This window comes from Lissotriton helveticus, chromosome 1_1, assembly GCF_964261635.1.
Source record: "Lissotriton helveticus chromosome 1_1, aLisHel1.1, whole genome shotgun sequence".
NCBI classification, from domain to species: Eukaryota; Metazoa; Chordata; class Amphibia; order Caudata; family Salamandridae; genus Lissotriton; species Lissotriton helveticus.
This window is the reverse complement of record NC_136057.1, coordinates 747,149,894-747,162,452: the sequence shown is the minus strand read 5'-3', so window position 1 is coordinate 747,162,452 and position 12,559 is coordinate 747,149,894. Positions and strand designations below refer to the sequence as shown.

The 12,559-nt window shown below is 43.6% G+C and overlaps 1 protein-coding gene across 1 annotated transcript in view; it reads right to left on the bottom strand.

The window, feature by feature from the left end:
• ADAMTS20 (ADAM metallopeptidase with thrombospondin type 1 motif 20) overlaps positions 1-12,559 on the bottom strand; it is a 1,463,844-nt gene that overhangs the window by 645,109 nt on the left and 806,176 nt on the right. The window contains exon 21 of the mRNA XM_078648053.1: positions 5,542-5,706. Within this exon, the coding sequence (XP_078504179.1) occupies positions 5,542-5,706 (165 nt within the window). The remainder of the gene's footprint in view (positions 1-5,541; positions 5,707-12,559) is intronic.

Below are 12,559 nucleotides of genomic sequence, written 5' to 3'. Positions count from 1 at the left end.
CTGAAAAAGAAATTTGGGGGCATATGGCGCACATACATGCCCTAAGGGCATGTATGGGCGTCATATGGCACCTTTTGTTTTTTGGAAAAAAATGCTTTTTGAAAAGAATTCGTAAATTACCACAAACTAGAAGTTGGTGGTAGTTTCCAAATCCTTAATGTCATTTTTTACATATTTTTTGTTTGATACATTGCATTTAAGGAATCGCAAAATTTGCAAATCCTTCAGTGCAATCGCAAAATAAGGAATAGCAAATTTTGAATTAAGGACATTTTAAGTCATTTCCACATGTGCAGTGTTTTCAAATTATGATTTGAAAATCGTTTTTGGGGAAAAGTAATGGTTTGCAAATTTATGACAAGGACATAATGGTATATGCTTCTCTATAAGGCATTTCAGTGTCTCTGATGTCATTTTTCCCATATTACATTATAAGACCTTTCCCCATGGAGCACATTCCTTGTAAATATGCTCCCACCTGTGCATGGTGAATTTAGATTTTGACTGTTTGAGTCACATAGCCATGTTAAAAGTGACCCAAAAAAATTGCAAACGCTTTAAAAAAACACATTCATGTGTCTTAAGGACATTTTAAGTCATTTCCCCATGGACAGTGTTTTGTAAGTGGCGCAAAAGAGGCATACACCTATCATAAATCTGTCCCTAGCATTTTAAATGATTAATTCAGGATGACGATAAGATGTGGCCTATCCAGAGGTTTGTTTAAGGTGAGGCCTACTCAGGATTGCAGATTAAAGTTACGCTTGATGAAGAATACAGAGGACATAATACATGTAAAGCTCTACCAATGAAGTAAGTGATGTCCACTTCATTGCGCCAGTCATCATAAATGTATCCCTAAGCTTCTTATCTTGTTAGACATCAACCGCCATATGTATCATATAACTATTTTGCATTTCCAAAATAGCGAATTTTAAGGAATAAATAGCGATTCTTTACCATTCCAAATTTGCGATGAGCAAATTGCTAATTGCAAATTACCCATTCATTTCCATGCGCCAGGATGCCCATATGAAAGAAGGTGCAATTTGCAATTAGCAATTAGCTCATCGCAAATTAGGAATTTTTCCAAAGGTGTAGGGGTGTCTCAATAACACCCTGCTGCACCCCTAAAAAAGAAATTTGGGGGCATATGGCGCACATAAATTTTAACAACATTCCTTTACCTCAAAAACGATTTTCAATTCATAATTTGAAAACACTGCCCACAGGGAAATTACTTAAAATGTCCTTAAGACACATGAAAGTGTTTTTTTATTGCCTTTCCAGCATGGTTGGGTCACTTTTAACATGGCTATGTAACACAAACATTTAAAATCTAAATTTGCCATGCACAGGTGGGAGCATATTTACAAGCAATTTGCGCCACAGAGAAAGGTCTTACATTAAAATGGGAAAAATAACATCAGGGACAGTCAATTGCCTTATAAAGAAGCATACACCATTATGTCCTTGTCATAAATTTAAAAACAATTCCTTTTCCCCAAAAACGATTTTCAAATCATAATTTCAAAACACTGCACATGGGAAAATTACTTAAAATGTCCTTAAGACACATAAAAGCGTTTTTAATTGCCTTTGCAGCATGTTTGTATCACGTTTAACATGGCTATGTAACACAAACATTAAAAATCTAAATTTTCCTTGCACAGGTGGGAGCATATTTACAAGCAATTTGCGCCACATAATTCATAATTTTCTCCTTAAAGCACACTATTCTCTATCTAAATTAAAGAAATATTTTCTCACCTTAGCAAATACTTTGAGTTTGAAAACAGTCTCAGAAACACACCAATTTGTCTTCAGCAGAGCAAAAGGTATGCACTCCAGAGTCTGCAGCTATCAAAAGCACAGAAATGCTGTAATTCTTCACACATATCTCTCATGTCACCCAATCAAAACTCTTCCCTCACTTTTTTTCAAATGAAAACCCTTCCCCCCTCTGCCCTTTCTGCCTTTTCTGCATGGCAACCACCTCTTGGAAGACTTCTGGTGTTTGCAAGTTCACACAACAATGTTGCAATTGAACTCTGAACTCTCAGTGCACCTGCATATCCAGTGCATTCTTTCATTTAATGATTTTTTATTGACCATTCAAAATACATCTTTCAAATAACTCATCCGTGCACCCTAACTTTCTGTTTTCAGCAATCAAAATCCACCAATCACTGTTACTGCTTCATGAACACAGAAACTCCACAGTTTTTTTCATTTTAAACTCTCATTTTTTCAACTGCCATTTCATTGCCACACTTCATCTGACTGCAGGAGAACCTTCTCTCACCATGATTTCTGTCTGGATTGTTGGACATAGTTATATTCACTGGGCTCAAAGGTACACTGAAAACAGGAATTTACCTAACCTCAATTTACAAGATGTGGAAATTAAGTGGTTTGGCCACAGAGGATTAAAATGTCACCAATTGATACCATTGGTGAAAACCTTTATGCATTTGCCCAAACCTGACCTGTTAATTGTGCACTGTGGAGGTAATGACTTGGGCACTTTGACTGGTGTAGGTCTGGAAATGCTTTTAAAGGACACCTTTGAGCAATTAATGGCACTTTTTCCTCAGACTGCCTTGGTATATTCAAATATATGCCAAAGACAGAAATGGAGGTGTTCAAACCGATTTTGTCCACAAATTGAGAAGTCGAGGAAGCATGTAAACAAATCTGTTTCAGCTTACATGAGAGACCATGGAATGGGCTCCCTGTACAACAATAACTTGCGTTACTACATGCAAGATATCTACAGAGGAGATGGAGTTCACTTCTCAGATGAGGGCAACAGAATTTTCACTCTGAATTTAAGACTGTGCATTGGTACCTACTTATAAGTACCTAAATGTACCATAAACCCAAAAGCTCTTCTCAGAGCTACCCTACATCTGATCACTCACAATTATTATTTTACTCTAACTTTTTTCACTAATTTTCAAGAAAGTACGCTCCCTGGGGCGCTACCCGGTACGCGAACCGGGAGCTAACCTCGCGAAATTTTTTAAAAAAATGTTTTTTTTTCGCACATATGGGCCTCCTCAGCCACCCTCACAAAACCTAGGGGGTCAAGATAAGTCTACCGTGCCCCCTTCTACCCATTCTGAACATTATTTGCCCTCCATCTTGTATCTTAATTCGACCGAAACACAAAATGGTGGACTCCCGTTACGCTTAAGGTTCGCGAACCGGGGCGCTCAACGGTTCGCGTACCGGGTCGCTCCCTGGGAAGCGCACCATCAAAAAAGGTGGGAAAGTAGTTCACAGAAAAGCCACTGGAGACAATTTCACCAAATATAGACTAGCTCATACTACATCCCAATCCCTACCATTTTCACAAATTTGATTGGAATTCCATTTAGCCATTTAGCCTGTAGACCTCTCTAAATACCGTGAGGTAAATTACTTCACAAAACACATCTGAAGTGTTGGAATTGACAACCAATTAAAATGTTACTTTCATTTTCTACTTTTTTTACCTGACATTTGATTGGTTATATACCTGAATATATATAAAGGAAAGAAGAAAACACAGCCATTTTGACTACTACTTCTTGGTGTACATTTCAATAGGATTTTCACTAATTCCTTCAACTTCTTTCTAAAGGTAAGTTTTTATTTTTAAAACTGAAGTATATTGTGCACTATAAGTTAATATGGTAAACTTTTTCTGGAGTTAGGCTTCTCTTGTATAATTATGAATTTACTTACGTTAAATCACATACACTTTTTTATATTCCTACTTCCACTCTGATACTATACACTGCCCAAAATTAATCCCAACAGTGCCCTATCTCTACTAATATATATTTTTTTAATCTAAATTTCAGGCAAAATGGAAGGCGAACAGAAAGTTGAATTTCAAATTGTCCTGCAAGAGAGCAGCCAAGAAATCAATGATGAAAATGATATTGAATTTTTCGATGAAACTTTAGACAAAGAACTACTGCAATGTGTACAAGCAGTAGATAACCTCCTTGAAAATGAGGACATTTTACACCCTCAGAGACTACAATGTATATTCAATGATAATTATGAAATTTCTGACAATGAAATGTTAGAAAGTTTAATAAATTATGAAACACAATAACAATAAAAAAAAATGCTTAAAAAATAAAGAAAATAAAAAATAATCAACAAAACCAACAATCAATTAACATACAGCATTTGAAAAGTCTATCATTAATTTTTCATTGCAGTACGCTGCCCAGAACGCTTCCCGGTTCGCGGACCGGGCGCTCCCCACGCAAAAAAAACAAAAAATTTTTTTTGTTTTTTTTGCCCCGCGGGGCCCTTTTAAAACCTCCACATTAAACCTAGGGGGTCAGGGAGGATCTAGTATGCCCCCTTATGGTTATTTCCCCCTTTGTTTTGGCCTCCTCTTGTCTCTCAATCCTACCGAGAGACAAGATGGCGGCCGCTCCGGACTGTTTAGAATGTTGACAGACACCGGAGAGCCAATCAGCTTAGCTACGCGAAGTTCCGGTACGCTTAAGGTCCGCGGACCGGAGCGCTGCCCAGAGCGCGCTTACAGATATATATCTTTTTTTAAACGTTAATTTCTCAAAATCCACTGGAGCACATATATTGAGACCTACAAAAGGCACATCGGGCTACCAGTCCCTACAATTTTGCCAAGTTTCATGCAAATCCATTCAGCCGTTCGGGCTAAAAGTGAGGCTAACCGCCCTATGGAAAACTCAATGTTAAAAACACGTTTTGGGACCCCCCTTTTTTCTCGACCCCCCCTGGACGAACCCCCCCCAAATTTCCAGGGGCTGCTCAGAAACAAAATGTTCCATTTTCCAGAAAATTTCAGCCAATTCCGTCCACAAACGCCAAAGTTATTAGACATAGAATTTTCAAAAATCCCATAGGGAAAAAATCCTAACTATATATACCTACTGGCGACCGCCAGTAGGTAATATATATATGTATATATATATATATATATATATATATATATATATATATATAACACGAAAGTCCCAGCAGTGCGACCAACCTTCACAGCGGCTCTGAACCAGGTAACAGACTCCACAGGCAAGACTTAGTGCTTAAGGATGTTTAATCACAGCATCAGATGTCCAAATGACGCGTTTCGGACACCAGACATACGGCCTTGATCACATATATATATATATGTATGTGTCATCCCTTCACTCCAAAGAGTGAAATGTTAACAGCTCAATTTATAGTCTGATAGGACATAGCGGGCCTCAATGTGCTCCCACGGGACTCTAGCGGTAGTCAGCACAGCCCCTTCCGCCTCCGCTGGACTGAAAAAAGTCACACAAAAAAAGGAAGAATGTGGAATGGTGGTTTGTGGGTGGGGCCTTGACCACCTTCGCAGGGCCAAAGCAGGGAAGGCTTTAAATGCATTTCAGTTATTAAGCTCACAGATAAACTGCCAAATACCACCTGGCTTGGATAATTTGAAATAAAATGTTTTTAAACTATCCATTGCTTTATTCATTCAAATGAAAGCCTCAAGAAAAACATTGACTCTTCGTTCCCTACCTCACTCCAGTCACTAGTAGTCCATTCGGGGCAGGAGAGGTCATTGCAGTTTTGTTTGCTAATCTTTTGATGTTCATTGCATTCTCCATCAGCCACACGCTGGCCGAAGTTGTTCATGCAGTACGCATCTCTGGACTTCATACCGGTGCCACAAGTCCTGGAACACTGAAAATTAAAACAAGACGATCACAAAGAACAAACATTCTCTTTATTTTGCCTCTTTTTTACACGGTAGGTGCATTATTCATTGTGTAATATATAGAATAAAGGATTACACAATAAATATATATTTATTTGTTCATATTTATTAATAGTTATTATAGTCTGCAATAATGATACATCTATGACCTCTGAGATCCAATAACTGCTATCAGCACATTTCAACAAAATTGTGGTGACATTTCGAACTTTGTTCCAATCACTCACAAGAAACAAGCAAACACGTTATGCCTGTCGAACCACGCATTGTAGGGAATTCCCAAAATTATACAATTATGCCACAACTTTTAGCGCAGAAAAAGGGGAACCATGCGCACGACAAGAACGTGAGCAGTTTCTGTTCTCGGCACATGTGCTTCTTGCGCTATTTTTTAACACACAATGGGGCATATTACCAAGGGCCTTATCGCCGCTTTAGCGGGAATTTTTCCCGCTAAAGCTGCGATAATTTAATCGCCCTATTACCTAGCTGTCGCTAACACCAGTTAGCGACAGCTAATAGGCGAAGTGGACATTTAGGGGCCCACTATGCATGTCAGTGATAATTATCGCTAATGACATGCACAGTGGGCGTGCCAAGATGTTAGCGACTGGAAACAGTCGCTAACATCGCTATCACCTATTACCAACTTTTGGAAATAATCGCGCTAAGCGCGATTATCTCCAAAACCTAACGCCTGCCCAGAGCAGTTCTTAGCCATGTTATCCAATGGGAGGTGGATAACATGGTTAAGAGCATTGTCACGCTAATGCATGAATATCGCTGATTTTACAGCGATATTCATGCATTTCCCACGCTTTTTACCGCTTTTGAGATAAACCTTGATAATATCAAGGTATCCCAGAGGTAAAAATCGTCGGAGCGCGGCGATATTTTTATACCCGCTAACCAAGCTTAGCGATAATTATCGCTATAGCTTGGTAATATGCCCCCATGTGTCCTCTCGTCCAAAAAGTATTTGAGCATTTCATTTTGTGGGAAAATGTAGCACTAAATACCAGTTTTGTATTTCATGTAGTTCCACTTAATTTTGCAAAATGTTCAAGCAAGTACGCAAAAGAAAGAAAAAATTTGAATTTCGCACACATCATTGAAAATTAATCATTTTTATTTTACATTTGCTAACATGTTGTAAATTATTTAAATAAAAAGTTGCAAATATTTTCTACAAATTACAGTAATTTCAACAAGTTTATCTGTACTTTCGTGATCATCATATTACACTAAAAAATGCATTTCTTATGTGTATGGCACCCATTCCTCCATTGGAAAGGTATTGTAGAGAAATTGGGCTGGTCACAACTTCTAGTGCATTTCCACCCAGGGAGCCCGATTCACAAATTGATTTGTACATCTACACGTAGGGTTAATGAGTACATTTGGAATCACCATCTTGCCATGAGAATTCACATGCATAAGAAGTTACAAACGTGGAACTGCTTCAGCACCTCATCACCGATTAAATGCTTTAAAAACGCAACAATACAATTGTACATTCTGTACAGATACACGTGTAAATACTTTCAAAAAATTGCACTTGCACATGTTTTTTCTTTTTTTATTACACAAGGAAAATATTTCTTTACATAGAGAAAGCTTTTACTGTACTAATTTGGGGGAAATCATGTGAATATTGAAAACTAGGTTTGTGGGTGTTCATCAAATTTCCATAGCATTCCCATCCGGCAAACTACTCAGCCCTGTGCTCCCATATGACACCATACTTGTGCACAACTACCCTGTATAAATTGAGTTATAAATGTATTCGTTCAAATTCCTATTTTTTAAAGTGCAAAGGTGAAGTCACACTCCAAAATCATGCTATTAGCACATTTACATCGAACATATAAGTGCTAACGTCTTTGAGAATTGGGCATGAGACTTTCTTCTGGATAACCATATTAATTTGCATGCACACACCAAGTGAACACGCCAGTTACCTGATTCAATCTAAGATGTCTGATCGCATAGCCGTTGTAGTTAGTGAACATTGGCGTGGTGGAAACATTGTGCTGTATGGGAAAAACACTCTGTTAAAGCCTGGGTAGGCACATATTATAGTCAACCTGGCTGACAATTGTTTCCAGCATTTTTTATTAAAACACAGCGGATTTTGGGGAGAACATGGCGGCCAGCGAGTAGGATGATCCAGAAGTCGGGAGTCTGCGTTCAAATGCTCCCTGCAAGTTTACCGGCTTGAAAATAAATTGAATTTGTGAAAGTAAAGTAGCTGAAAATATTTACGGTTGACTGAGGATAGCCTGAGGGTCGGAGCTTACCAACACAGCAGCACTGATGCTTGGAGGAATCAGCGTGGAGGAGGGGGCCGCGAGTGAAATGATTCGGGACTCCCTGGGGTTGTTTTGGTCTTAAGTGGTGCTCGAGCTCGAGAAGGGGTCGAGAGCAGTTGCACGGATTCCTGTCTGAGGCGGCAGAGGCAAGGGCAGCACAAGCGCAATCTGATAGCGGAGCATGGAGGCAGGTAGAAAGCGCGAGTGTGCTTGAAGATGCTCCGATCGAGGCAGATTTTTGAGTAGCTAAGAGGGAGAGGTTCCTGCAGAAGCCCAAGGGGGGCAAAGCAATAAAAGAGGAAAAAGAACCCAAGATGGACCTGAAATCAATTTCGGGGATAGAAAGAAGAGTGAATGCTAGTGGGGAGGTCTTATCTAATATTGTACAAAAAAAGATATGCCCTGAGGAGTGCAGGCTCGGGACAATTCCGGGAGCCCCTAAAAATTAATACACTAACTGCCAAACATGACGTTGACCCTGCCTTGAATGAAGATGCTTCAAAGGAAAGAAAATCTATACATCATCAGCTTTATCAACCGGAGTCTGGAGTGGAGGGGTGGATTAGTCCTAAGAGGAGGAAATGAAAGAAGCCGAAGGCACCCTCCCCGTCACAGCATAAGGTTCAAATAACCCCCTCACTAAGAAGCTTTTTTAAAGTTATGCCAAGGACCTTCACTTTAAAGCCTGCAGAGATATTAATTTCAAACAGTCCCCTTTGGACATCAAGAAATACTGAGGTTACTACTGAAGCTATTCTTAGCCCCAATAGATATAAAGTGCTCGCAGATAATTTTGAATTTGAATTTAAAAACATTTGTATAGCGCACTTCTACCGTGCGGTTTCTTGGCGCTTTTGGATTGCAAGGAGACAAACAGGAACAGAGGGAGACTAGACATTATAGGCTTGGGAGAAAAGCAGAGTTTTAAGACCTTTCCGGAACTCGATGTAAGAGGGCGTCATACGGAGTTCCGTCGGGAGGGAGTTCCAGAACGCAGGAGCGAGAACTGCAAATTTTGTTCCGCCCGCCTTTTTCTTTCTGAAACGGGGGGTAGTTAACAGGGCCTGACAAGTGGATCGAAGCTCTCTTCCCGGCGTGTAGGGTTTGATGGCGGAGCAAATGAACTCCGGGGCGGTGCCCATTTTGGCCTGAAAGGTGGTACAGCCAAGCTTGAACAAGGCTCGCTCTTTCACCGGCAGCCAGTGCAGGGCCTGCAATAAGGGAGTAACTCGATGGAATTTGGGCAGGCCGTGAATCAGGCGGGCGGCCTGGTTCTGCACTAGCTGCAAACGGTGAATGGCATAGGCTGGAGCGCCATTGTAAATGATGTTACCATAGTCAAGGCGCGAGAGCACCATAGCCATCACTATGATCTTTAGGGCAGGTAGAGAGAAGAAGCGAGAGATCTTCCTGATGGTTCTGAGGGAAAAAAAACAGCAGGAAACAACCGAATTAACCTGTGAATGGACAGAAAGTGAAGAATTCAGGAAAATACCAAGGGTTTTGACTTTAGGGACAGGGAGCAGGGGGGCACCAAGTGAAGAAGGCCAATGGGAAGGGACCAGGGACTGCAACCACCTCCGGTCAAGACTAACTCCGTCTTGTCCGGATTGAGTTTGAGGTGGTTGCAGTTCATCCAATCCTGGATGAACAGCATGACGGATTGGACGTTCAGGGAGGATGAGGAGGAGTGGGAAAGGTTGAAAATTAGCTGGAGGTCATCGGCGTAGTTAAACACCGTGACCTCGAGCTGCTGTAACATAAAAATAAGGGGGTAGATGTATAAATTAAACAAAAGAGGGGAAAGTGAGGAACCTTGGGGGACTCCACATACTACCTTACGAGAGGCAGCAGTGAAACCAGCTAGGTGGACCGCCTGAGCCCTATCACTCAGGAAGGACTCAAGCCAGGCGAAGGCCAGGCCCTCTATGCCCGCCGCCCTGACACGGGTGAGGAGGATGGAGTGGTCCACCGTGTCAAAAGCGGCGGACAGGTCTAAGAGGATGAGGGCCTGCGGGAGGTTAGTGTCAATGCCTTCGCGTAGGCTGTCCATCACTGAGGTCACCACCTTCTCCGTAGAGTGGAGGGGGCGAAAGCCCGCCTGCCGGGGGGAGAGGCAGTGGTTGGTTTCCACGTAGGTGCTCAAGGTGCTGGTTACGTGGGTTTCTAGAACCTTGCCCAGGTAAGGCAGAAGGGAGATGGGGCGGTAATTGGAAGGGGATGAAGGGTCAGCACCGGGCTTTTTTAGGATAGGGATAACAGCCGCAAATTTGTGAGCAGTGGGGACCACTCCATTACTAAGTGAGTCATTCAGAAGTGTGAGGGGAGGGGTAGGGCAGTTTAGGAAGATTTCTCTCAGGATGTGGGCAGGGGCAAAGTCTAGGGGGGAGCCTGACTTTACCTTTTGGAGCAGGGGAAGAAGAGTAGCCTTAGTCAAGGGGGGGATGAGGGTGAGTTTGGAAGTGACAGCTGGTGGGGAAGGGTTGGTGAAAGTGGGGGAAGGGAGAGAGATATTGGCCTTAATCTTTGCGACCTTATCAACGAAAAAGTTGTTGAGTGAGTCGCAGAGCGGTTGGGAGTGGGGGATCGAAGCCGTGGCTCTATTGGATGAGGCAAGCTCGTGTACTGTAGCAAAGATTTCTTTAGGTTGGGATTCTGCTTCCAGTATCCTGTTAGAGTAGAACAGGGTCTTAGCATCGAGGATGCCTTGCTTATATGCCTTGAGCACGGAGAGATAAGTGGTTTTTTGGCGGGGCAGTATTCTCTTCTCCATGCACGTTCTGCTCTGCGTGCGGCCAATTTCTTCTCCTTGAGGTCAGGGGTGAACCAGCGGTTAGCAGCATGAGATCGCTTGACCGTGATCCGCCTCAATGGAGCAAAGTCGTCACCTGCCTGGGTCAGCCAGCCATCGATAGTGGTCAGTTGGGCCGTGGCAGTGAGGCCTGAAAGGTCGGGGCAGGAATTGACTAGAGATGAGCAGAAAGATGGCATGTCTGCCTTGCCCCATTTTCTGACCCAGGTGTTCTTGGGAAGGGGGGGTTTGGTCGCTGGAGCTAAAGCAAGGGAGAAAGAGATTAAAAAGTGGTCCGACCAAGAACAGGGGGAGATGGTAGGGGAAGTAGTGGAAACGTTCAAGGTCCAAACCTGGTCGAGCGAATGGCCATGCACGTGGGTAGGGCTGTGAACATGGGGGATGAAGTTAAGGCTGGTCATAAGGTCGGTGAATTCTTTGGATAGGGGACTTTCGGCAGGATCGTTGGGCCAGAAATTGAAGTCGCCCAACACCAACACTGACGAGTTGTTAACGACCAGTGTTGCGAGAACGTCCTGGAGGCTAGAAACAAAAGTGGGAGTGGGGTGTGGGGGGCGATAGATGAGGACAGCAGTAAGGGGAGCCGAATGAGAGCTAGCGCGAATTATCAGACAGTCAACTTCGGAGATGGAAGGAGAAGGAAGAGTCTGAAAGTGAGAGTCAGTATGAGCTATCAAGGCAACTCCACCACCTCTTCTACCCTCCGGTCGGTCCGCACGGATGATGGAGTATGAGGGAGGAAGTGCGGCTAAGACGTGAGGTAGGGAGTCGGCCTTAAACCAGGTCTCTGTTAAGAACAAGAGATCCGGGTTGTGGGTGTCGAGGTAGTCGAATAGCTCATACTGGTGACTGACTGCTGATCTGGTGTTAAGAAGCGCAGCAGTGGTGTTAAAAGTCGGCGTGAGGGGAACAGAGGGAGGGGAGAGTGTGGGAGTAGCAGTGCGGGGCGAGGGGAAAGAACTTGATATAGTGGTAGGTGGAATAGTCGGGGGAATCGAAAAGAGACTTAGGTTTTGCAATAAACTGGACACGTGCAGGCTGATGGTACCTGGGAGCCAATAGGAAAGAAGGCCTGAGGATGAATATGACAGCGGTGGGGCATGAGAAGGTGCCCCTTGCCCCGGCCTGCCGCGGACGGGCGCAGACGGGCTGGACTCTGGCGTGACTCCGGCGAGCCTACGGCGCGCCCGCTGCGCTCGTCCGCTGCGCTGACACATAGGTGACGTTTAAATGGAGGAGCAGCGTGGGGGGAGTGGCGTGGGTGGGGTTGGACGAACCAGCCCGATCCAAGATGGCGGCCACTACCGCTGGGAGCCTAGGATGTTATCAGCTGCCAGCCCCGCTGAGCCCCTGGAAAGCCAGGCAGGAAATTAGGGGTACCTGTTAATTTTCAGTGCAGGTTAGACACAAAAGAATCACAATTTAAAAATCAATGCGTGTCGCCGCTTTTAGTCAGCGTGACAGCGCGCTAAAACCAAAATGCTCAATCACAGCCCTCAGCTCCTGCAAGCAAGCCCACTGCCACCGGGCTGCTCGCAATCGCTGGGGAGACGTCAGGGTCACTCCTAAATGGAGGAGCAGCGTGGGGGGAGTGGCGTGGGTGGGGTTGGACGAACCAGCCCGATCCAAGATGGCGGCCACTACCGCTGGGAGCCTAGGATGTTATCAGCTGCCAGCCAGCCCCGCTGAGCCCCT